Source organism: Biomphalaria glabrata, chromosome 8 (genome assembly GCF_947242115.1).
Source record: "Biomphalaria glabrata chromosome 8, xgBioGlab47.1, whole genome shotgun sequence".
In the NCBI taxonomy this organism is placed as follows: Eukaryota; Metazoa; Mollusca; class Gastropoda; family Planorbidae; genus Biomphalaria; species Biomphalaria glabrata.
Window position 1 is genome coordinate 33,459,375 of NC_074718.1, and position 22,607 is coordinate 33,481,981.

Sequence of the window (22,607 nt, forward strand, 5' to 3'; positions counted from 1 at the left end):
CGTAGCTTCCATCAGAATTCCAACCACCCCAGCTTACCCTCATTTTTTAAATTGCGCTGAAAAACAAAAAGCCCTTACTGCCACCAAATCAATTCGTGTAATACGGCATCAATGCAAATAAAAAAGATATCTTTTTCTTTTTTTTTTTTTCTGTTTTTATTGAAGGTTTGTTAAAGAACAACCTTTAATTTCAAAGCCTTTATCTATTTAATGATAACAGTAAAGAGTACCTGATTGTTTTAAATTGGATTCATTGAATGAAAGAGAATGTGGCTAGACTGTGTTTTCAAAAGGCTCTTGAGATAGGAGGGAAAAAATATTCAAAGTGAAAAATAAAATGTATTGAGTGCAAGTTAAAAAAAAAAAAAGTTGTTACATTTCTTTTTCTATTAAAGTCAAGCGCGGACCTAATGAGGTGTAGCTAATCCTCAGGCCCGTGTTTGAGTGGAGGCTTTAGGTAGGGTGTTGCGTGAAGGTGCCTACACTTATTTTAAGGACGTTAATGAACATATCAAACCTGCTATGGTATGAAGGACATTGGGGCACTTGCACAATTAATCTAGCTTTCCTGAATGACATGGGAGCAAATGAAGAAAGCTGCTCAGAACCGAGTTCGGTGGAGAGGTGTGGTTGCGGCCCTATGCTCCCCTGGAAGTACACAGGATTAAGTCAAGTAAGTCAGTAAGTTCCTGCATTTTTAGTGGTCCCAGAATTGCTTATTCTTATCATATAGTTTGCATATTATAAAAGTTTAGTTGTTTTTTTACGTTGTTAGGGGCACTGCTGTTAATCTAGCCCTTCTGATGCTCTTCAACACTAATCATTTTTCAGCATAAATCAGAATTTTAAAGTTAAACACTTCTTGGACCGTTTTTCCGGCCTCTCTGCCCTGTTTCCATTTGAAGCTAAACACTTCTTGGACCGTTTCTACGGCCTTCCTGATCTGTTTCCATTTGAAGCTAAACACTTCTTGGACCGTTTCTCCGGCCTTCCTGCCCTGTTTCCATTTTAAGCTAAACACTTCTTGGACCGTTTCTCCGGCCTTCCTGCCCTGTTTCCATTTTAAGCTAAACACTTCTTGGACCGTTTTTCCGGCCTCTCTGCCCTGTTTCCATTTGAAGCTAAACACTTCTTGGACCGTTTCTCCGGCCTTCCTGCCCTGTTTCCATTTTAAGCTAAACACTTCTTGGACCGTTTCTCCGGCCTTCCTGCCCTGCTTCCAATTTGAACTAAATACTTCTTGGACCTATACTGCCTGTTTCCCTATAAAGTTAAACATAAACTGGTGCAGCGTGAACGCCCGCGGGTAAGAAATAAAACATTTGCGTTAATTATGAATAGACTGCAGTTAGGTTAGGAGGGCTTCAGTCATTACCTTGAATAGATTTTTACATTAACACAAGCTTTTTTTTTTTTTTTGTTTCCATGGGAAGGGAGAGTACCCAGTCGGTGTGTCGCTAGATCCCACACTAGAAAGTAATTAATAAATGCTAGTTTGGTTACTGTTTGTCGTTGTCACTAACAGCTGAAATAAAAGAAAGCACTTCCTTTCCAGTAGAGACATATATTTAATTTTAAAATCTAAGTTTCCAAAGCAACAACTATGTAAACATTCCAGTCTGTTTTTCTGGATACCTTGCGACATATTTATTTTACAAGTTCATGTATTATTACGATTAAACTTAAATATAGTTAAACACTTGTGCATATTTATGCACATTTATTTACTAAATTATAAAAGAAAAAGTGTAGATGATACAAGTATTTTGAGCACGACTGCACGAGGATGACATACATATATACATATATTCATATTGTTTGTAGAGTATGAAACTGATAGACAGAAAGCCTAAAGACAATAACATTCTCTCCTTATCTCTCTCGCGTTCTTTGAAGCCGCTAAAAACGACATCATAGGTTGAGTTGGTATCGAACTTCAAATTAAAAAAAAAAACGATTATAAAATAAAATTTCTACGAATCCAAAATTGCTACAATCAAAATGCCAGTTTAAAAAACACATCCCTTGAGACAAGACACAAACCAGAGGATAGGGGTTCAGAACAATGGTTAGAAAATCTCACTTTAAAAACAACAAACAAATAGGATTTGTACCAACCCAGTTATCCTCAAGCACTGTCTGTGTTTTCAAGAGAACCCCCAAGGTGGTCTGCAAAGTCTGCCTTAAAGAATATAACTAGTCTAAATAAAACCGTTCATTTTTTTTTTCCCTGCTGCAGACATAACTGTTAGTTCAGATATACACGTTTGACAAAGCACAAGTATTCAGTTCCGGATTTACCTGGTGACTTGGCACCAGGAACACGTCGATAGACCGGTTCAGAGTTAATGAGCACCGAAGGATGACAAATACAGTCAAAAACCGATTCCTATCACCTTCGTCAAGATGTCCAAATAGATGGTTGTTAAGTCGGTAACTGAGGAGCACTTTGTAAAATAATTAAATTTTACTTTAATACTAAGTACTTTCAATAAAAAAAACAACAACAAAAAACGTACTCCCTTTTTAGTTGCAAGATGTTGTTTATGTTTCTCTCTCTCTCTCTCTCTCTCTTTCTTTCTCTCTCTCTCTCTCTCTCAGTCTATATATATATATTTAGGCTAATTGCGTAATATCGCAATTGAAGATTTTAACAATAAACTAAACAATGTCAAAGACGCACACTTTGAAATTCAACGTTGCCAACTAAATCAAAGTAAAAACGGGAGAGCTTAGAAAATTTGTATACTGCAAGGCTAAAAAATTGCACACAATAAAAAAAACAACAACATAGAACTTAAAAAAAAACAACATAACTTATGTATACTTCCTTTATTCTGTACACAGGATATATCAAATAGTTCGTCCAAGATGAGAACAATTTTATTTTCTATGAACTCGAAGAAGACTTTAAGAGTCCTTTGATTTTTAGAGTCACTCAATTCAAGAAGCTACTTTCAAAACAATGTTTGAGATTTCTATGTGGATTTTTGTGCAAGAATTATTGTTGTTAGTGACTTACTTTTGTTTTTCTGTCTGAAGACGAGCGAAGAAGTTTCTGAATCCAGGGGCGTATCTAGGAATTTCCCATCATTTGGGGGCCCGAGGGGCTTGACTTCTTTGGGGGCCCATGCATTTTGCGTAATATTTAATATTCAATGTAAAAAACACTCATTTGGGCCCCCCTTTCAACCTCAAATGGGAACCCGGGGGGATTTTCAAATTTTCCCCTCACCTCCTCCACCCTAGCTACGCCACTGTCTGAATCCTAAAGTTTTGTTTGTTTTGATTTGCGTATTTGGCTGTTCTTTCAGAATGGAAGATAATTACATCCTAGTCCATACATCTCGCAGGACGGCGGGGGATACAGGCGGACCTGGTTCGAACCCGGTAACATCACGACGAGATTCCAGATCGCATGTCACACAACCAGTTTTAGATGCCACGAACAGTTTCAAGATTTGAAAATAACTTTTGGTTTGGACAATAAGGATTAAACCGTGTATACAGCCTTGTTGTTTTTTTTTTAAGTTATTGAACTCCAAACAAGACACAGTAGAAATGAGTCTAAGCAAGTTTTTGAAGGTGATGGCCGCCTTAAGGCAATAAAAATTACAATATTGGGTCAAGGGTCAACTATCGACATTTTTTATGGCCCACGTTAACATACGTTAGAAGAACTATACAGTCTACAAGCTTTAATATCAGGGCTACAGTGCCGGATCTACTATGCTATGATACCGGGGGAAAAAAGGCGATTGTGTGGGGGAGGGGAAGGGGTGCGAGTTTTTGATAACATCATTATTTTTTTTTATATTTTTTTTTTGGAAAAAAGGGGGGGGGGGGGTTGTTTGCTGTACATGTTTCGGATGTTCCTTCAGAGTTGAAGATAGTTTACTTCCTAGTCCCAACCTACTGCAGGACGACGAGGGATGGGTAGCCGGCAGGGGACCATCAAGAAGTCCGAACGACACGTTCAGCGTGCATACTGCCCAACCATGCAGCCATCCTGGGTAGACCCTTTAGTAGAAGTGCATCGCTTGCCTCACCCTGGACATAGGTTACAATAATGTCTGATTTATTGGGTGAGCTTAGAGTTAAGTCCACTTTTTGTGTTATGCCTTTTCACGAGAACCTCTCTGATAATTTACTATGTCAATACGTCTGATTTTGATTTTTCACAACGTACTTCTGTGCGATCCTTTCTTATCTTATAAATTTTTGACGTATCTCCAAAAGAGAAGAGAATTATGTCTTAAGTGTTAATGTAGTCTGCAACGTCATTTAGAGACACAAACTCTGCTATTTCATTGGTTTTCATGGCTGATTCAGGCAACCCATTTCATTCTCTAATGGCACTAGGGAAGATACAATTCTAAAGACGCATAGGTGTGTAAGGGTATAACAACCAAGTACACACCGCGCTACCAGTATACCATACTTTCAAAGTTCGCTTTATGTTAACCAGCAATTTTTGTGGCCACAATCAAGCTTGAATGGTCTGTATCTAACACCCAACAAATGGAATGATGGCCCGTGTGTAGAACGTTGAAATGAGTATCCGATATATATCTTAAGATAATCTTGGTTTATGTGTTCTAATTTAAACTTTGACCCACTAGACATAAATAACTGTACTCAATAAACGTTCGTTAATATAACAGTGTCGAACAAGATCATGCTGTGTCGGGAATGTCATAGTGATTTAGGGCCTAGTACATGCACTTCTGTATATATATATATATATATATATATATATATTTATATGAGAGAGAGAGAGAGAGATAGAGAGAGAGAGAGAGAGAGAGAGAGAGAGAGAGACTCAGTATCAAGGGCATTATAAAAATGAACTATAGTTCAATATGTTCACTTAACGTGTATATTGTGGGTCCCAACAAATCGTGTTGACATGCAGTCTTGGCTAAAAGAAAATTGATAGACATTTGTATATTTCTAAATGCCATTATTTTCTCTTTCTTAAAATGTATTTATATGTATGCCTTAAAATGATGGCTGTCTGGATGTGTGGTATTTGCTGTGGACTGTCTTTCGATGGTCATGATGGTCCCTAGGTTCGAGCCCTGCTGCCGCTATACCCCGTTATCTTGCTATGATCGAATTATCTTCTAATTTGTGAGAATTTCTAAATGCCATTATTTTCTCTTTCTTAAAATGTATTTATATGTATGCCTTAAAATGATGGCTGTCTGGATGTGTGGTATTTGCTGTGGACTGTCTTTCGATGGTCATGATGGTCCCTAGGTTCGAGCCCTGCTGCCGCTATACCCCGTTATCTTGCTATGATCGAATTATCTTCTAATTTGTGAGAACATCCGAAACGTTTAAAACAAAGTCTATTCACGTATAAACTCGAATGCTAGGGTAACAGGTCTCAACAGAGTTCATTTTGTTGGACACCATTTTCATTTCTGAACTTTTAAATGCCTAAACGTGTAGCAATGTCGAATTCAGGCAGAAAGACCTTTGCTGACTTTTTCCTCTCATTGCCTCGAAGCATGCATTTTGAACCGAATAATGAAATCTAATAGCATAGGTAAATAGGTGCATGCGTGTTTCTAACTAGGCTAAGTTGATTCGCGTTTACTCTTTAGGAAAACGCAGACAGTAGATATTTCTAATATTAAACTAGATCGAAATAAAGGCTATGAACATAATTCTTTATTATTTGGAACAAGCAACTCTAAGTTTAATGATTTGGACACGTTATTTAGACAATAGTAATCATATGACTTAACTGCAGTATTCTATTAAGTCAATAGTAAATATGTGATTTGTCTAATAAAAGGTTTTCTTATGTGTATTCCATACCTCAGAATAAAGCTTAATGGTAAATTAACTTTTCACAACAGAAAACTCTGTAATTCTGAACTGATTGTGTAATAATGTTCCATTTAAATCTACTCAGATAGCTTACAATAGACAACATAGTTGTTACAGTATATAGAAATAATACTGTTTGTTAAATTAACGTAGGCCTAATTTTATAGAGACAAAATGACAAAACCTAACCTTTGATTCTCATACCTTTATGATTTGGCGCTAGGATACATGTGTAATATTCTAAACTAAGAAATTGTGCTGGGTCGTACGGTGTAATATTCATATTATTGTACAGCGCATGGGTTTACTAGTGTGCAATATTGCTAATGCAATCAGAGCTATCCATACCAAGATAAAAGTATTCATTCTACGATGATAGCTACACATATAGGCCTACATTTAACATACACAGATCTGCGCACACACACAAACACACACGATCAGGAGTACACGCAAGACGAAATACATGATCGTCAAATAGTTCAATGAACGGAAACGTGGTTGGTTTCATCTGAAGACAGTTACATATCTACACACGAACAGATGATCAACATAACATGTTATTAACTCGAGAGAGAGATGGTTAAAAGGACGATACAACAATTCCTATAGACAAGACATTCACATTTCTTTGGTTTGTTCCCCTACATAGAAATGTTTAATTTGTAATGAATGAGAAACTAAATAATTAACGCATGCAATCATTATTAATACGATGGTCTTAATCACCAGTAAAATGTGTAAATACACAGACCTATATAAAACATAACTTTAATATTTAAATAAGAACTAAAAATATCTATATCAGTAAAATATGGCCTCTTAACTTTCACTATCATTGATGAGATAGGCGCCACCTAGTGGAGCTAATTAATTGCCAAGGCAAGGAGGATCAAACACATATCTGTGCATGTAGTATGGGCAGATCGGGTGATTGATTCGACTGACGCATGGAGGGATGCTCCTACACTTTGAAAACAAATTAGCTCTACAGATTTGAAGGACTTTTTTTTTAAAAAAAAAAGGCAAATGAGGTGATGTGTGTAGAAAGAAAGGTCAAAGGTGAGTCGAGGTGGAGCATGTTAAATTTAATCCCAGCTTGAGTGACAGATTAAAAAAAAAAAAAGAGGCAGATGGAGAATTTCAAGAGAAGACAGAAAATGATGGGAGAAATAAAAAGGGATAACATGATAATGTTAATAGGAGAATGCAAAGAGAATTACAAAATGAGAGAAAGTGAGTTGGGAATCGTTCGCTGAGTTACATCGTGCCAGCAAACTGTTTGGTACAAATTCAGTTCGGAATGGGTCAACATCACATAGAAGTGAATCAATGAACACCCTTGCGGCACATTTGCAATTCTAATAAATAATGACAAATATATCAGTTAGTAGATAGATAGATAGATAAATAGATAGATAGATAGATAGAAAGATAGATAGATAGATAGGTCAATGGATGGATTGGTTACAAAAAATGCTACGAAACAAACATTAGATTGTGTGCTTTTTAAAAAGCTTTTGACTAATATTTTACTTTTATATTACAAGGTCTCATTTAAAAAAAAAAAAGCTTTATATACTTTCAAATAAATGGAGGCGTTATTGGCCCATAAGACATAACGCTATTCTAATTACCTAGCTACCGATTCTGATAAAATTCCCCCCTTCCCAACATGTTCTTTAAGTGTTCAAACCAAAGGGACATAACTCAAAACCTTGCCCTTGACAGCATTTATTCAGTTATCGGAACTAAAAAAAAAAAGATGTTCTTTCATTGTCACGCGTTTGTTTTTCCTTCGAACAAAATAAAAACAAAAAACAATATTTTTTTTTGATGGCAATGAAATGAAGAAAATAAATGACAACCGTAAAGAAGGAATTAAACTATGTGGAAGTACGGTATGAACAATGCTTAGGATTGAATGACATGTAGTAACATAAGGAAAATGGTAGGACAAGGGTTGATGATGCTACACTCGGGATAACTTCATAGATTACATATATATATATACTTGTAAGTAAGTTGTGCGTGACCTTTGTAGATTAGGCCCAGTTCTGTGAACCTATCGCGGTCAATTAAAGTGTCCAGATAAAGAAGGCTTGAATTGGATGGCGAGAGGATTGTTATCACTCTTGTCTACATAGAGTCGGTGCATCGGAAACCTATGTGATAGCTACTGTCAGAGACGTTATCGCCACACAAGGAGCTCTGTCGATACCTATAGTATAGCTTAAGCAAACACGCCTAATTATATCTACATGATCTACATCTCTGTCTCTCTCTCTCTCTTTAACATTGATACCTACTACAAAAGAACAGTGTGTGAGTGTGTGTGTATGTGTGAGTGTGTGACTATCTGGGCTCAGAATAAAATATCCTTACACGGAGACTTCTATTTCATTCAGAAGTATAATCGAAAAAGCAAAAGCCCCCGAGACAGCCTAGAGCAGGATGAATCAAGATATATTTGTTTAAAGTTGTACACAATAACGCCAGGCTAACGAAGAACGGTGTCCCCTTGACAAGACAACAATGTTTCTTACAATACTGTTTATGGAAGCGCCAGTGTAGGAGGCCCATTGACTGTAAAATGACACGGCTTACCTGGTTTGAACTTGGGTCTATCGCAAGTAATGTTATAAGCGCATACACCGCGGCCAGTCAGCTATTCTCGCCCTCTGATCAACACTATCATTACGACTTTTCTCTTCATGTAGGCTTATACGGCACACATTTACAGACACGTTACATTGGGCATATGTTAAGCTATTGTACATTGTACTCATTTACAGCTACGAAACTTTATAGTCTACTTATTTACAGCTACGTCTTTTCTAGCCTACTTATTTACACATACGGTACTTTGCAGCCTACTTATTTACACATACGGTACTTTGCAGCCTACTTATTTACACATACGGTACATTAAAGCCTACTTATTTACAGCTACGGTACTTTTTAGACTTTTTTTATTTACAGCCACAGTACTTTGTAGCTTACTAATTTACTGCTACGGTAAAGTGTAAATATTTACATCAATGGCTTTAGCTTGACGATTACAGCCTAACCATGATTTGCTCAAAAAAAAAATAGCTTTAATAAAAATTCATTCGTCACAACAAAGGTATTGGACGATCTATCCGGTGGTTTAATATAGGCTATAATACAAATTGAATTAGCATTTGGAAAAAAAATGAATATGATGCGCAATGAAAGAAAGATAAAGGAATTGGCCGTGTTTTTTTTAATTTTCCATAGATTGCATAAAGGTGGGCATATGTAGGCCATTATACGTACATATATCTTTGCAGGTTTATTATATGTTTTGTTAACCTTGTTAGAAACGCCACATTATATTAGACAAATATATCTTTCCTGGCAGAAACCAATTTACAAAAAAAAAAAAAAAAAAAATAGTTTTAAAAGAGGTTTGTGTGGGAAAAAAAAAGAGACGGATTGGAGAGGGGTGGGGTGTTTTGTGGGATGGAGGGGAAGACACGCTTAACATACATGCTCACCCGGGATAGAAGAATCGTGCCAAACCAATAAATGGTGGTGGGCTGCCAGGGTCGGTGCCTTGTTCTTCCTAGGCAACCACCGACAACCACCACAGAAAAAAAAAAAGTGGTAATCGGTTAAAACTTTTTTCCAGTTTTGACTACCCTCTTCGTGTGAGGGATCTCTATCCATCTATCCACACATGTATTTCCACACCATTCTTTCGTTATTCATTCGTTTTAATGTAGGCCCTACTATAATTTAGATTCTACAAGACTCTATATAGGCTTATTTGCTACACATAGAACGACAAATTTGTACTAACAAGCGCGTACAACTCACATTTTGTGTAGTCTCTGAGTTGTTACCTTGGGCTCCACGGTGTATGTTGATATAGGACACACACACTCACACACACAAGACCTATAATTCAATACGTGAAACTTTTGGTTGAATAAACTCTAGACAGTTAATTCAGACAGTGGTGTAGCTAGGGTGGGGGAAAGAGGGGGGGGGATAATTTGATAATCCCCCCCGGGCCCCCATATGAGTATTTTTTACATTAAATATTACGCAAAATGCAGGGGTCCCCAAATGATGGCAAATTCCTTGCTACGTCCCTGAATTCAGATTTATACTAATTTTAAACATAAATGAAGATTTCTATCTACGTCCTAATTCTAATTTCCCGAAGGAGAGATGATGGTGGTCAAAAGACTACTGTGACGACAGTCCGAACACATTTCACATGACCGCAATACGAGCTAAATCACAAAGCTCTTATACAGGCTATTAAAAAAAAAATCTTTTTATATCCGGCGACCGGCGTACACAGTCGGGCCAAAAGATAGGTGTACACATAAAAAGATAATAGAAACAAACAAACAAACAAAAAACTTTTAGATTCTGGGCTCATAAAATCTATTTTTATATTAAAGCCGGTTGCATGGATTATAACCTATCAAATGATTTACAGTTCCTTAAAAGAATCCTGCTATCTATAACCACACATACATGAGAGCGAAATTGAGGTATCTGCCCACCACTTATGAGAAAAAAGCTAACAAAGAATAAATAAAAATAACAATCTTAGATAAGTAACGAAATTAGCAGATTTCTTACATATTTCAAAGTCTAAATTAGTCGGGAAAATATGAAAAGAAAAAACAAAACTCTTTCGTAGCAGGATAACATCTAGATCTATGACTTATTAACTAATAAATAAAAATGAAATTGATAGCAAGATAAATTTATCATGATCTAGATCTATATGACTACTTCAAAAATCGTGACTTAATTAGATCTAGATCTAGTTAATATAATTAATATTTCAAAAGTGATCATTCAGCGTAGAAATTAATTACAAACATATTATGCTATTAAATTTAGTAGCCTAGTTTAGCAAACCCTACTGATATACTCACATATGTAATGCGTTAATATCTGGCATGAAAATCACAGACAAAATACTTTAAAAAACACACTTATATTAGATCTACAGATCTATGTTGTATAGATTATATTGTGCAAATCTAGATCTATATGAACAATCCAATGCCTATAGATCTAAATAAGCTTTTTTTTTTTATTGTAGCGGTGCTCTATATTTTATTTTTATGTTTCACTGTGATTAAAAATAAAGAACAAATGTATATTCCACAGAAGAACAATAAAATCCAAAAAGAAATAATTTGTTTCAAATGAATAGCACAATTGTTGATATGCCCTTATTATAAATCCAGTATTGGCACATTGATAGAGCAAAGATATTGCTCTGGCCAGAGTAGAAATTTTCTATGCACTGAACCAAGTTTTCCTGATACTATTTCGATAAAATTACAGCGCATGCGCAGCGGGAAAAAAAAGCGAAGGAGAGGGGTGAGGATACAATAATAGAAACAAATATGGCGAACCCAATACAACGAAGTGTGAATTTTGTCAAGACAATCTTTCGGAAGCAGACAGTGATATTATTTTCGGAAAGTTATCTACAAAAATTTAAACCTTCAAAAAATGTCGTGAAATTATTTTTGTTTGGTTCTGCTAGCTGTGTGTCATGCTTGGTCGCACTTCGGTTGTCGAAATCATTGACTATCCCGACTGTTTATGCAGCGAAATCATCAAGTTCAAGCAATAATGAGGTAGATTCTAATATAAATATTTACTAGATCTAATAATAAATAAGTAGATCTAGACTCCTAGACGTCTTGTCTTAGTCACTCTAGAGTCTAGATTCTAGATCTAGATTCTACTTCTAGATCTAGATCTATATAATAAATTTCACATTGAAACTGTGTCTTACTAAGCCTTACTTAGCCCAACAAATGAATAAACTAGATCTAATCTATAAAATAAAACTAAAACCTATTCTAGAAGTCTTAGTCTAGACTAGAGAAACCCTCTACTTGCGACTGTAAGTCACTGTAGAATAGAATAATATACACTCTAACTCTAGTCCTAGATTAGGCTAGATCTAGAGACTAGCTAGAGAAGAGTGTCTAGATTCTAGAACTAGACTTTACTAGACTACTCTAGTCTAGACCTAGACTACTCTAGTCTAGACCTAGACTACTCTAGTCTAGACTCTGTCTGACTCTAGATTTATATTCTCTAGAATATTACATATTTACAAGTTTATCCAAGACAAGTTGCAAGTAGATCTAACAATTGATATAATTTGTCAATATTACTGATTTCTTCATCAAGAAAAGTAGAAATCTTGATCTAGTCTAGATCTATATTATTCTAGATCTATATATCTAGACACAAGTCACTTCAATTAAAAGCAATGCATGGCCAATAACAATAACTTGAATGTCTTGAATAGCAGTTTTAAAAGTAATAAAATCAAGGTTCTAGACTCTAGTTAGAGCAGACTGATCTATGACTCTATTATATATATAGAGTCTAGATAATTCTAGATCTAGAATTTAATAAACATAATCTAGATTCTAGATCTTTAATAATATTAATAATAGATCTATATAATATATATATTAGAATTTATTAGAATATTTGATTTATTAAAATTTAAAATAGATAGAATCTAGATGTAGATCTAGACATTCTAGACTCTATTATATCATATATGTCTAGTCATTTTTAAATCTAGCTTGATAATATATCTAGATCTAATATGTAGTAATCTAGATCTAAGAATCTAGGCATTGTTATTGTAGGTCTATAGGCTATATAATATTTTATCTAGATATTTATGTAGACTATATATAGATGTAGTAGATGTTATGGGAAACATTAAAATAGGGGAAGGCCAAAAACTAAATGAAAAAAGCTGATAGCCTAAAAAATAATTAGAGTATTTAGACCTTGTTACCTAGTATAGAAAAAAAAACAATAGATCTAGACTATATTGATTAGATCAACTTTGAAAAAAATGCTGTTGTCCTAATAAACTTGTAAAGCCTAAATTGTTTAAAAGTAACAATTATTTCCAGAGAAGTTTTGTGCTTTTGGTTTTATTTTGTCATCTCATTAATGCATTAAAAGTGTTTATGTGTAGAAGTGAATTGATGGGAAATATTGTAAATGTTTTCTAACCACCATTACATTGCAAATAAGACACCTGTGGTGTTATTTTTCCTTAATATTTATGTAAAGTACTTCCATATCCCTTCATCTTTAAATGGAATTTTAAAGACTACAACTTTCTTAACTGAGTACTGCCTCAAGCAATGCTAGTTAAATCTATTTAACAAAAACACACGCAATAGTGAAATATCTCATTAAAATATAATATAGTTTCATTTCTAACATTTTATTATATCTCACATGACACTCTTGTTCCTTACCATCTACAAAAATAAATTTAAAAAAAAATGTTTCTTAGGCTAGTCAATCTTTAGGTTCTACTGTTTCTCTCATTATTTTCCTTTATATCATAGTGATAATCACAGTTCTCTGTCTCATGAGCTTTACTAGTACTGATCACACTCATTCAGACTGAGTTGAATTTTAAAATATCATTCAAACTTATGGAAATATTGTTATTCTGGTAGGAAATGAAGTTTTAAACTTTCCTAGCAGACAGTAAGTTTGTAGTTTGTTGGTTTTGTTCCCTTTTAACAAAGGGTATATTAAAAGCCTACTTAATTTTCAACTAAAAAGTAAAATTATGTGTACTATGATTACATGTAAACATATGTAACTTTCTGTTATTCCTTCTGAAATGAAGATTATTATATCCCTAAACCTCCTGCAGGACTGCATATATATATAATATATATTTTAAATGCAGGACCATTGTTGCAACATTCCCAAACACATATGTATACTACAAGACCACCCAACACCATAAACACTTTGGAAAGCTTATAAAGTTACTTTTTTTTTTGTAAGGCTATTTATAAGGGAGTGTGTGTTTCCAAGGTGATGATGAAGAAAAGGAGTAAAATTGTTAGTTTTGTGTAATGACACAGTCTAGGTGGCTCTGTTAGAATCTGTGTTAAGAAGGAGAGACAACCTAGAGATTTGAAACAGTAAAGATGTTTTTATATAGTTGGTTAGATTTTTAAAAAATATCAGTTTATATTATTACTGTTAGATCTAAATCTCATCTCAAGTTGAATTTGTCTATATTGTTAATAAAAGTTTTATTGTTTTGTGTTTAAAGGGAAGTTTAAATTCAGGTTGTACAATAAAAAATATAATACATCTACATCGTTTAATTGTACTAGCAATTTAGTGCTACAAGTCAAATAGTGATCAACAACAAAGCAATATTGAAACCAAAAATAATTTCATGTAGACTATTTTGTTCCACCAATGTGTAAAAACTGGTAAATGAAAGGCTTCACAATTCATTCTATACATGCAAAGTACACTACACGTTGGATAGTTAATACTATTTTTAGCAACATCTTCCAGAGCCTATAAAACACTACCACTACTTATGGTGAAAAAAAAAATAGTCTAAACGCCTTTGTCTATGTAACATTCACAGCAATATAAAGGCTATAAAGTTTTATGCCTCCAAATATCTTTGTTCTTTTCCACATGCTTTTTTTTTTTAAATTGGTTTAAAGAAAACCTGTTAAGTATTGATTGCAACAGTTGGACATATTTTCTTTAGTGTTTTTATAATTATTTTTAAACTTTGCTACAACATATTATAAATAGGCAAACTCCTAAATATTGCCAGACTGAGGGCCAAAACTAAAATCAGAGCCACCCTCCTAAGAGATATGCTATTCGCGGATGACGCAGCGGTAGTGGCACACACGCAAGAGAAACTTCAGTCATTAATGTCCCGCTTCTCTCAGGCCTGTAAAGAATATGGCTTGACTATTAGCACGAAGAAAACAAATGTTATGGGGCCACCTGCTACAGCACCACCCTCCATCCTCATTGACGATAACAAGCTGGACGCCGTAAACGAATTCTGCTATCTGGGATCCACAATTACAGATGACCTGTCTCTAGAAGAGGAGATAAAAAAACGCATAGGGAAGGCTGCCTCGACCTTCGCTAGACTCAGGCCAAGAGTTTGGGAAAACCATAAGCTAACTACGGTGACCAAAATGGAAGTCTACAAGGCAAGCGTTATGAGTACACTGCTGTATGGCAGTGAATCATGGACCACCTACTCAAAGCAAGAGAGAAAACTGAACTCATTCCATTTGAGATGTCTCCGTAGGATCTTGAATGTCACATGGAAAGAAAAAGTGTACAAATACTGAGATCCTTGCGCGATCAGGTATTCCCAGCATCTTTACAGCCCTCAGACAACGCTGTTTGCGCTGGCTTGGACATGTTCGCCGGATGGAGGACAAGCGCATCCCGAAAGTCATCCTCTATGGTCAACTCGCGACTAGCACAAGAAAAACTGGTCGCCCCCACCTCCGTTACATAGATGTAATAAAACGTGACCTCAAATCAGTGAACATCAATATTCAATACTGACAATTGGGAAGACATAGCTCTAGATCGCAACAGATGGAGAGAGACAGTGACCAAAAAAGCTATGGACAGTGAAAGTACATGAGTCTCAGCTCAGGAAGAAAAACGTACAAAGAAAAAAGGCCAGCTCCTCTACCACCGAAGCAAAAGCCACCTTAACCTGCGCTATCTGTGGACGGGAGTGTCTCTCCAAAATAGGGCTCCACAGCCACATGAGGAAGTGTGCTCTGAGATGAACCATAGTCGTTCTACGACTGAAGGAGGCCAATATATATATAAATATATAGATAGATATATTATAAATAGGTCAAATATATTGATTCATTGGCTTTGTCTCTGTTTATTTATTCATGGTGGAGGAGTAGTGAATTTATGAATTATATATTTTGTAAGTTTTTAATTTAGAATGTAGATCCTTGTGACCTAGGTCAACTCTTTGGATTACTTTTACCTTCTATACATGTGTTTTCAACCCCCACAGGTGCATATCCTTACCATCAACACTATAATTCTAGCTTTTCTTTTAGAGCATTTTCATTCCCCATTGTATATTTTTAGCTCCTGTTTTAGACTGAGACAGCTTGTAGAATTATCCTTTAGGGGGAAATCCATTACAAAAAAAAGAAGTCTCAACTTTGCAGAAGACCTAAAGTAAAAAAAAAAAAAGGGCCAACATATTTAGTCTTGACATTTACGACTCTAATAACATTAAGTAGAAGAAATTCAGTGTTTATAATGCACCATATTTGATACATTTGAAAATGAAAGCTTTTTGTCCGAGTGCAGCCTAGGTGTTTGAAGTTTGTTTGTACATTCAATTAGATGTTGTTTTTGTTGTTTTTTTTTAAGTTTTTTGTATTTAATTAGATGTTGTTAGTTTGAATTTTTTTTATTGTATTCACTTGAATAATAATGTTATTCAATTGAAGTATTCAATTAGATGTTATTTGTGTCTTCTATAGGAAGAAGCCAGCTCCAAAATTGAAGTCTCCTCTTACAGAGAGATGCGCTTTCGCCAATTCGCATCCATTGAGTATGATGGAAATATCTATATGACACCGCAGGACTTTCTGGAATCCCTGACAGAGGAGTCTCCTAGAGGTAAGCTTGACTTGGATGTAGCTGTACTTTACTTACTTGCTGGAATGTACAAGTCATCTTTTAGGAGTTGACTAGTACTCGCTACTTTATAGACATATATTGAATAGTGACTTAATTCTTCTTCCCAATGTTTTGGTGGTTCATTTTGCATACAGACATCGCTGCAACATCAACCTTTAGTGTTTCAGATGTTCATTGCAGCTGTGGCTTGTTGGAGTTTTTGTTTCCTCCAATCAGTATCTCCATCATGTTCTACCACTTAGTGGCCACATTCCTTCTTAGCATCCCTTTAGTCTTACTAATGTGTATTTTTTTTCCTTAGTCAAATATTTTGTTGTACAGCTTGAATGTCATTGCATTTGTTAGTGTTTCTGATCTACTCGCTAATTCAGCCCTCACCCACATTACCTTCCTACAAACTGCTTGACTTGTACGTGGTGGGACTAACTGTTCAGATCTTGAACTAGAGACTGAACTCTCTCTCTCTTGGGCGGTGATAGTGGGGAATCAGGAGTTGGGCTGTTTTAAAGAGACCAAGTTAGATTCCAAATATAATTTCCGCCGACTCCCTGGTTCCTGTAGTGTCCCTTAGGGACGGTCAGGTTGACGGCTAGCGGGAGACATTAAGTTTCGTTTGGCAATGCCGTTCTCTTTGGGTTCCTATCATTTGTGCCATCTAAAGAAAAATATACATAAAAGGCAGCACTGGTTGCCTCCCCCAGACATCTTTTCAGTGCACACAGTGGTATGTGTAGGCATACTAGTTTATTATTAATAGTTATAGACTATTATAGATTCACAAAATGTTCGTAAATAGCGATTAGGAAATTGCAAATTGAGCAAGTGTCTAGTGTGCAAACGACTTTGATCACTACTTTGACTTGTTGTCAAGGGATTTCTGATCTTCTGTTTTAAATACATTTTCAAAAGTTGATAATAAACTGTATATTTTCATTTGTCACACATTTCCTATGGAGACTAACGAGCGTGGGAAACAAATTAATACAAGAGCGTAAGTCATAGTATTCATGGACACTAAAGACGGTAAACACATTCACCATTACATAGCGGTACTTTTAGGCAAATCAAGACGCGATTCTGCTACCGTTATCCCGCGTACACTCTATTGGTTAACCGCGATGGCAAGACTCGATTAGTTTGTCATCAGTGAATCTCTAATGATAAAATGCCCAAGAGTTCCATGTCCTCAGAGTACCCTGCTTTCCATGGACTTACTCTTTTTTTTAGTTGAGCCGCCTCACTCTTTTTTTTTTAGTTGAGCCGCCTTTTCCTCTCTGAACTTTTGGTTTGCGGGTCTTTTCAGTATAAGGGCAATTTCAGTTCAGACAAGCTACGTGCTTCCCTACATTCACGAAAACATTAGGACTTATTCTGTTATGTAGTCATATAGCCTTTAGCCTAAAATATGTTTGTTAAAAGCACTACATAAATTGTATTATTGTTACACATAATCTCTAACTACCGCTCAGTCCCCACTATCTTCACACACATTCATACACATAACAAATAGTCGTGGTCTTTTCAACTATAGGAATGCTATATAGAGACATTTGCCTCTCTAGCTGATGAAGAGACCCAAGAGAAATCAGACACCTCACTGGTATGATTGTCATTTAATATCAATAGGCCTTTTGCCTTGTGATTCGAATGGTTCAATAATTATGTAAAAAAAAAATAATTCTCCACTCATTTGCCGAAGGAGATTCAATTTAAATAGCGTGTAGATATTTCAATCCTCAAATTCAAACACCACCACCAACATACACAGCTCTGTAAGGCCTAGACGGGCAGTACATGTTGGGGTGTTGTGGATGGGATTTAGGTACTGGTACTAGTGGTTTGTTTGTGACTAGTGTGTGAGATTCTCCAAAAAGTTGCGCCCCTTAAAGCACATTACTTTAGGTTTGATGATGGGGAATGCGTTAATGACCATATGACGTAACAAATAAGTTACGTCAGAGTGCTAGCAGACGGCACAAATACCGGTCCTTTCTGGGTGCGGATTTAAATTGACTTCTGCTTTCCATTGTTGTTCGCCAGAAGTCCATGCGTTTCGTTGTGGGAGGTAAACCCTAGGGATAAAATATGTTTTGTCACGTGATAATACATGTCAGTGTTACAACTGTATAAACAAGTAGCCGGAAGCGACCAATCAACATAATTTATATAAACGACATCCAGTATGATTTGAATAGGAAAACGCGTAGTAATAAAGTTTGAACCAATTACAACGCTATACTTATTTTTACATGAAAGAGTCATGGGTGTTGTAACATAAATACAACTTTTGAAAAATTGATTTTTTAAATGAATATTAATAAAGAAATATAGTGTTTTCTAACTTTTGAGGGGGATACGTTTCGAGACCGCCCGCGGAATTAAAATGTCCACGGTATTTCATTTCATATACGTAGACTACTTTAGGATACGAACAGTATCCCAAGACATCCTCGATCACTTTAATCTGCTAAATAACTATTTCTCATTCTCTTAATAACCTTTACAGGTCAAATGTTTCTGACGCCACGACCTGTGACAGAGCAACGAGCTATTAGTTTACCCACAGGTTGCTACGTCGCAGGTCAGTGTTGAGGCCTACTCTAACGATTGGTCTCGAGTGAACCAGTTCATGTGCTATACGATTATTTCGCCTGAAAGTTTGGAGATGACGTATTTGTTCCCCCCAATAGGCTACTGTAAAATTATAAAATAAAAAAAAAATTATAGCTTTTATATAGCGCTACTTTCATGCTTATAGCATGCTCAGAGCGCTTTGGTCCAATCTCATTTGTGGACCAGTGGGGGGAGGGGGTATTTGGGAGAAGGTTTTTCGTGCTGCCTTTAGGCGCTCAGTCGGGTGTCGAACCTCTGAACTCCTTGCATAGGCAGCCAAGCTAAGTTCAAGCGTACTTAGCCTCTCGACCACGCTTCCCATATAAACCGTATTATAACCAGTGTTAAAAAAAAAAAAAACATAAACAAAACCAGCGGGATTATTTTTTTCATTATTTTGAAAACCCGTGGTATAGTCCTTCCGCGAAAGTCGGATCTTAAAGAACATCAATTTGGCTTCGCATTCGGACCGCGCATCGGGAGAGAAGATACATATTTTTATTAGTGCAAAGCGACAAGCCAGGAAAGTTCCGTGACTGAATTCGTCTGTGACCGTCTAAGCAACTATTTTGGTTCTTGCAAGTGTTCTGGTTCTCCTCCGTAATTAATACTTTCCGACTCCAGCTTAATAGAAATCATTATTTCTAGTTTGTTGCTATTTCATGCCAAATGTTTCTGAATCAGTAGTCACGTTTATTAAACTTAAAAGGCGAAATCTTTCAGGCAGAACAATTACAATATAGTATGTAGCTGTGTAGGGCTAATAATACAGTACCTACGTAAGGTACTGTGTTTAGCAGCAAAAATAAGGCCTACAGCGTTAGAGGCGGACGAGCCCGTTAGCGTGCTGTGGTACGGTATATATAGGCTCATCGCTCGCATATGACACTCGCCCAGGGCCCCGCACTTTTAAGGCCGCCTCTGCCTTCCGACTATTGTACATAGGGTCATTGGATTGAACTACTCCATTGTATTGACCAAGCTTTTCCACTGTAGGAGTGTTAGAGTGTGTGAAATAGAGGTGTTTGTACGAGTGCAAAACCCGAAATGAACCAAAGTTGTTTTTTTTTTCAAAATTATTTGATTCTATTTGCAGTTGAATAATGGTATTGTCTTTTTTACATATATTTTAAAATGTTTTCGTGTTCTTCCTTAACTCAGCTCTTGAAATGTTTGTATGGATTGGAAATATATGTTTCGGGCAGAAAAGAAATGCTAAACTGGACGTTTTAATGTGGAACACACACACACATAATAGCCTTGTGATTCACATGAAGTGAAGCTTTGTCTCTTTCTTCATTTCTTCTAAGGTGGTTTCTGTCTTTTCTCTCTTATTTCCCCATAACATCACTGAGGTTGTTTTTTTTCCCCTTGTGGAATGGAAATGCTTTAAAACACTTGGGGGGTCGGGGAAGGGGTGGATGGTTTGGGGAATCTGGAGAGCAAAACTCTAATTCCTCAGCAGAGTCATGCAAAATATTGTAGGCCTTATTTTAAGTACGATGTTGTTGTTGTTGTTGTTTTTTGTGTTTCTTATAGAAGCAGCAAATGGCCGTCCTAATCTAGAAATAATTTTTTTTTTGGGGGGGGGGGTCAAATGTTAGCTGCACATTTCACTTTCGACCACCTGGAAAAAAGTGGAGCAAATCCTGTTCAATTATAGTGTAAACAGAAAATGAAATACCAAAAAATGACTTAAAAGTCTGTAGTTCTCTCTCTGTGTGTATGTCTGCCCAGACTTGTACCCGTCCTCTCCTACGTCATACATGGGTGTAACAGGGCAAGGCTATAGAGTCATCCCTGCTTAGCAGTGACATTTTTGTGTGTGGTTGTGGGGGCGTACCCTGTTTAACAGCAAACGGGGGAGGCTGGGGGAACCCTTGTATTAAGAGCATGGGGGTGGGAGGCTGGTAGACGGACGTTGTTGAACAATGACCGTCTTGGGAATTTATTGTCTGTTCTCTGGGTTACGATTCTGATGCATACTTGTCTCTAGTTTTAGGAATTCCACATGGGATGTGTGTTTGTGGATGTGTTTTTGTCTGAGAAAAAAGAGGGAGTATGGGCCACCTAGCATGATTTTTTTTTTAAGCCAATTGAATTTAGCAACCAAAAAAACAACAACAATAGAATAGCTTAATGAACATTAAGCTTTGTTTTTTTCACATAGGAACTAGGGTTAGGAAGTTTATTGGTGATTAGCAAACATTAACGCAAATCCATAAATTGCAATCCTTTTGGTGTATCCGGTGTACAGTATACGGAAATAATAGTGAAGTAGTACATCATTTTGGTGTGCTCTTTATATTTGTGTAAAGTCGAATTTTGCAAAGTTTCAGGTTTGCGGCACAACATATTGTTTGAATTATTATTTAGCTGGTAACACTGATCGTTCAATGTGACCTCCTTGACATTGTTTTTTTTTTCTTTGAATATCTCCCGATTTTCCCTTTTTTATTTTTATTTTCATAAGTTTTTCTTTAGGTTCCATGATTTCGCCATTACATTTCCTCATATCGTTTTGTCTTCTTTTTCTGTCTATTTTATTACTTAAAGAACGTTCTCGGGATCTTTTTTTTTTTTTTAAAGTCCAAACGTGCACCAACAGGAGATGAATGTGATTAACTTTGAGTGGGAAAATGTCCCAATGCAATAATTTACTATAGATTGAAGACGTTAATTGATGAATTAAAACACCCACGTTACAAAACGAAAATAAAATAGGCACGTTTCAACTGCACCAATGAAGCAGTTTCTCATTGCGGTTATGATTTCAAGCAAAAACAACTAGTGCTTAGTTTTCATAGTCAAACAGTTTAAGGCGATCATTTTCTCTTCTTTGAGAACTTACATTGTGTTTATAACAAGAACACACAAACAAATCTATATTGTGTACACATTTTCGGACAGTGCGAGTCAGTGTTCGAATAAATGAAATGTATGAGTTTATTTTTGTTGTATTGTTCAATATGATGCTTCACGTCGTGAAGGAAGAATTTCCCCTTTAAATGAACCCCGAAATCAAAAGTTGAAGAAAATAAAAATCAAGGGTTATTGTATAATAATTAATCAAGGTCAAAAGCAAATCCTCGCTTGTCAGATTTAAGTCGAAATAGCGATTCAGAAAATCATGCTTCGATAAACCCAACGTCCAGAAAATCTCTTTGACCATTGGCAGTCGGATGAAAAAAAACAACACAATATTTATAGGAGAATGGGGGAGGTTGGTGGAAGATAGACACTGACCACTGGCTACTGAAAAAAAAAAGGAGATGGACGTTGACACGGCCTGGTAGCGTGAACTCTTCGCTATGAACAAGGGGTTGACACACACACAGATGACTTAACACCGTACCTGAATTATGTCCCCTGGGGGGACTTAGAAAGTATGACGTTGTGAATGGGCATCACCAAGTTATCTCACCTGTCCTTCAGGGGGGTAGAGGCCTTGCCCGCTCCCGCCCAGCTGCCCATGACTGTAACAATGAACTCGGGGAGACAGCAAATCATTCCCCATCCCCACTCTTTCCTCACTGGGCGCCAGAAATGTGTTCGAGTTTTGTCGTTTGGTTGGCAGGGAAAGGGGAGAAAGATGGTTACCCTAAAATACTTCA

The 22,607-nt window shown here is 36.2% G+C and overlaps 2 protein-coding genes across 10 annotated transcripts in view; one reads left to right on the forward strand and one right to left on the reverse strand.

The window, feature by feature from the left end:
• The window catches only part of LOC106069353 (uncharacterized), a 49,908-nt gene extending 38,758 nt beyond the window's left edge, over positions 1-11,150 (reverse strand). Inside the window, exon 1 of the mRNA XM_013228996.2 lies at positions 10,767-11,150. The gene's annotated coding sequence lies outside the window, so the exon portion shown is untranslated. The remainder of the gene's footprint in view (positions 1-10,766) is intronic.
• A 58-nt stretch (positions 11,151-11,208) lies between these two features.
• LOC106069354 (calcium uptake protein 3, mitochondrial-like) overlaps positions 11,209-22,607 on the forward strand; it is a 71,639-nt gene continuing 60,240 nt past the window's right edge. For 7 of the 9 annotated variants that reach the window (XM_056038551.1, XM_056038548.1, XM_056038552.1 and 4 more), the window contains exons 1-2: positions 11,210-11,483; positions 16,221-16,359. In XM_056038551.1, the coding sequence (XP_055894526.1) occupies positions 11,247-11,483; positions 16,221-16,359 (376 nt within the window). In that variant the 5' untranslated portion in view covers positions 11,210-11,246. Of the gene's footprint in view, positions 11,484-16,220; positions 16,360-22,607 lie in introns of all 9 variants that reach the window. The other 2 variants (XM_056038549.1, XM_056038547.1) reach the window with 1 other exon arrangement.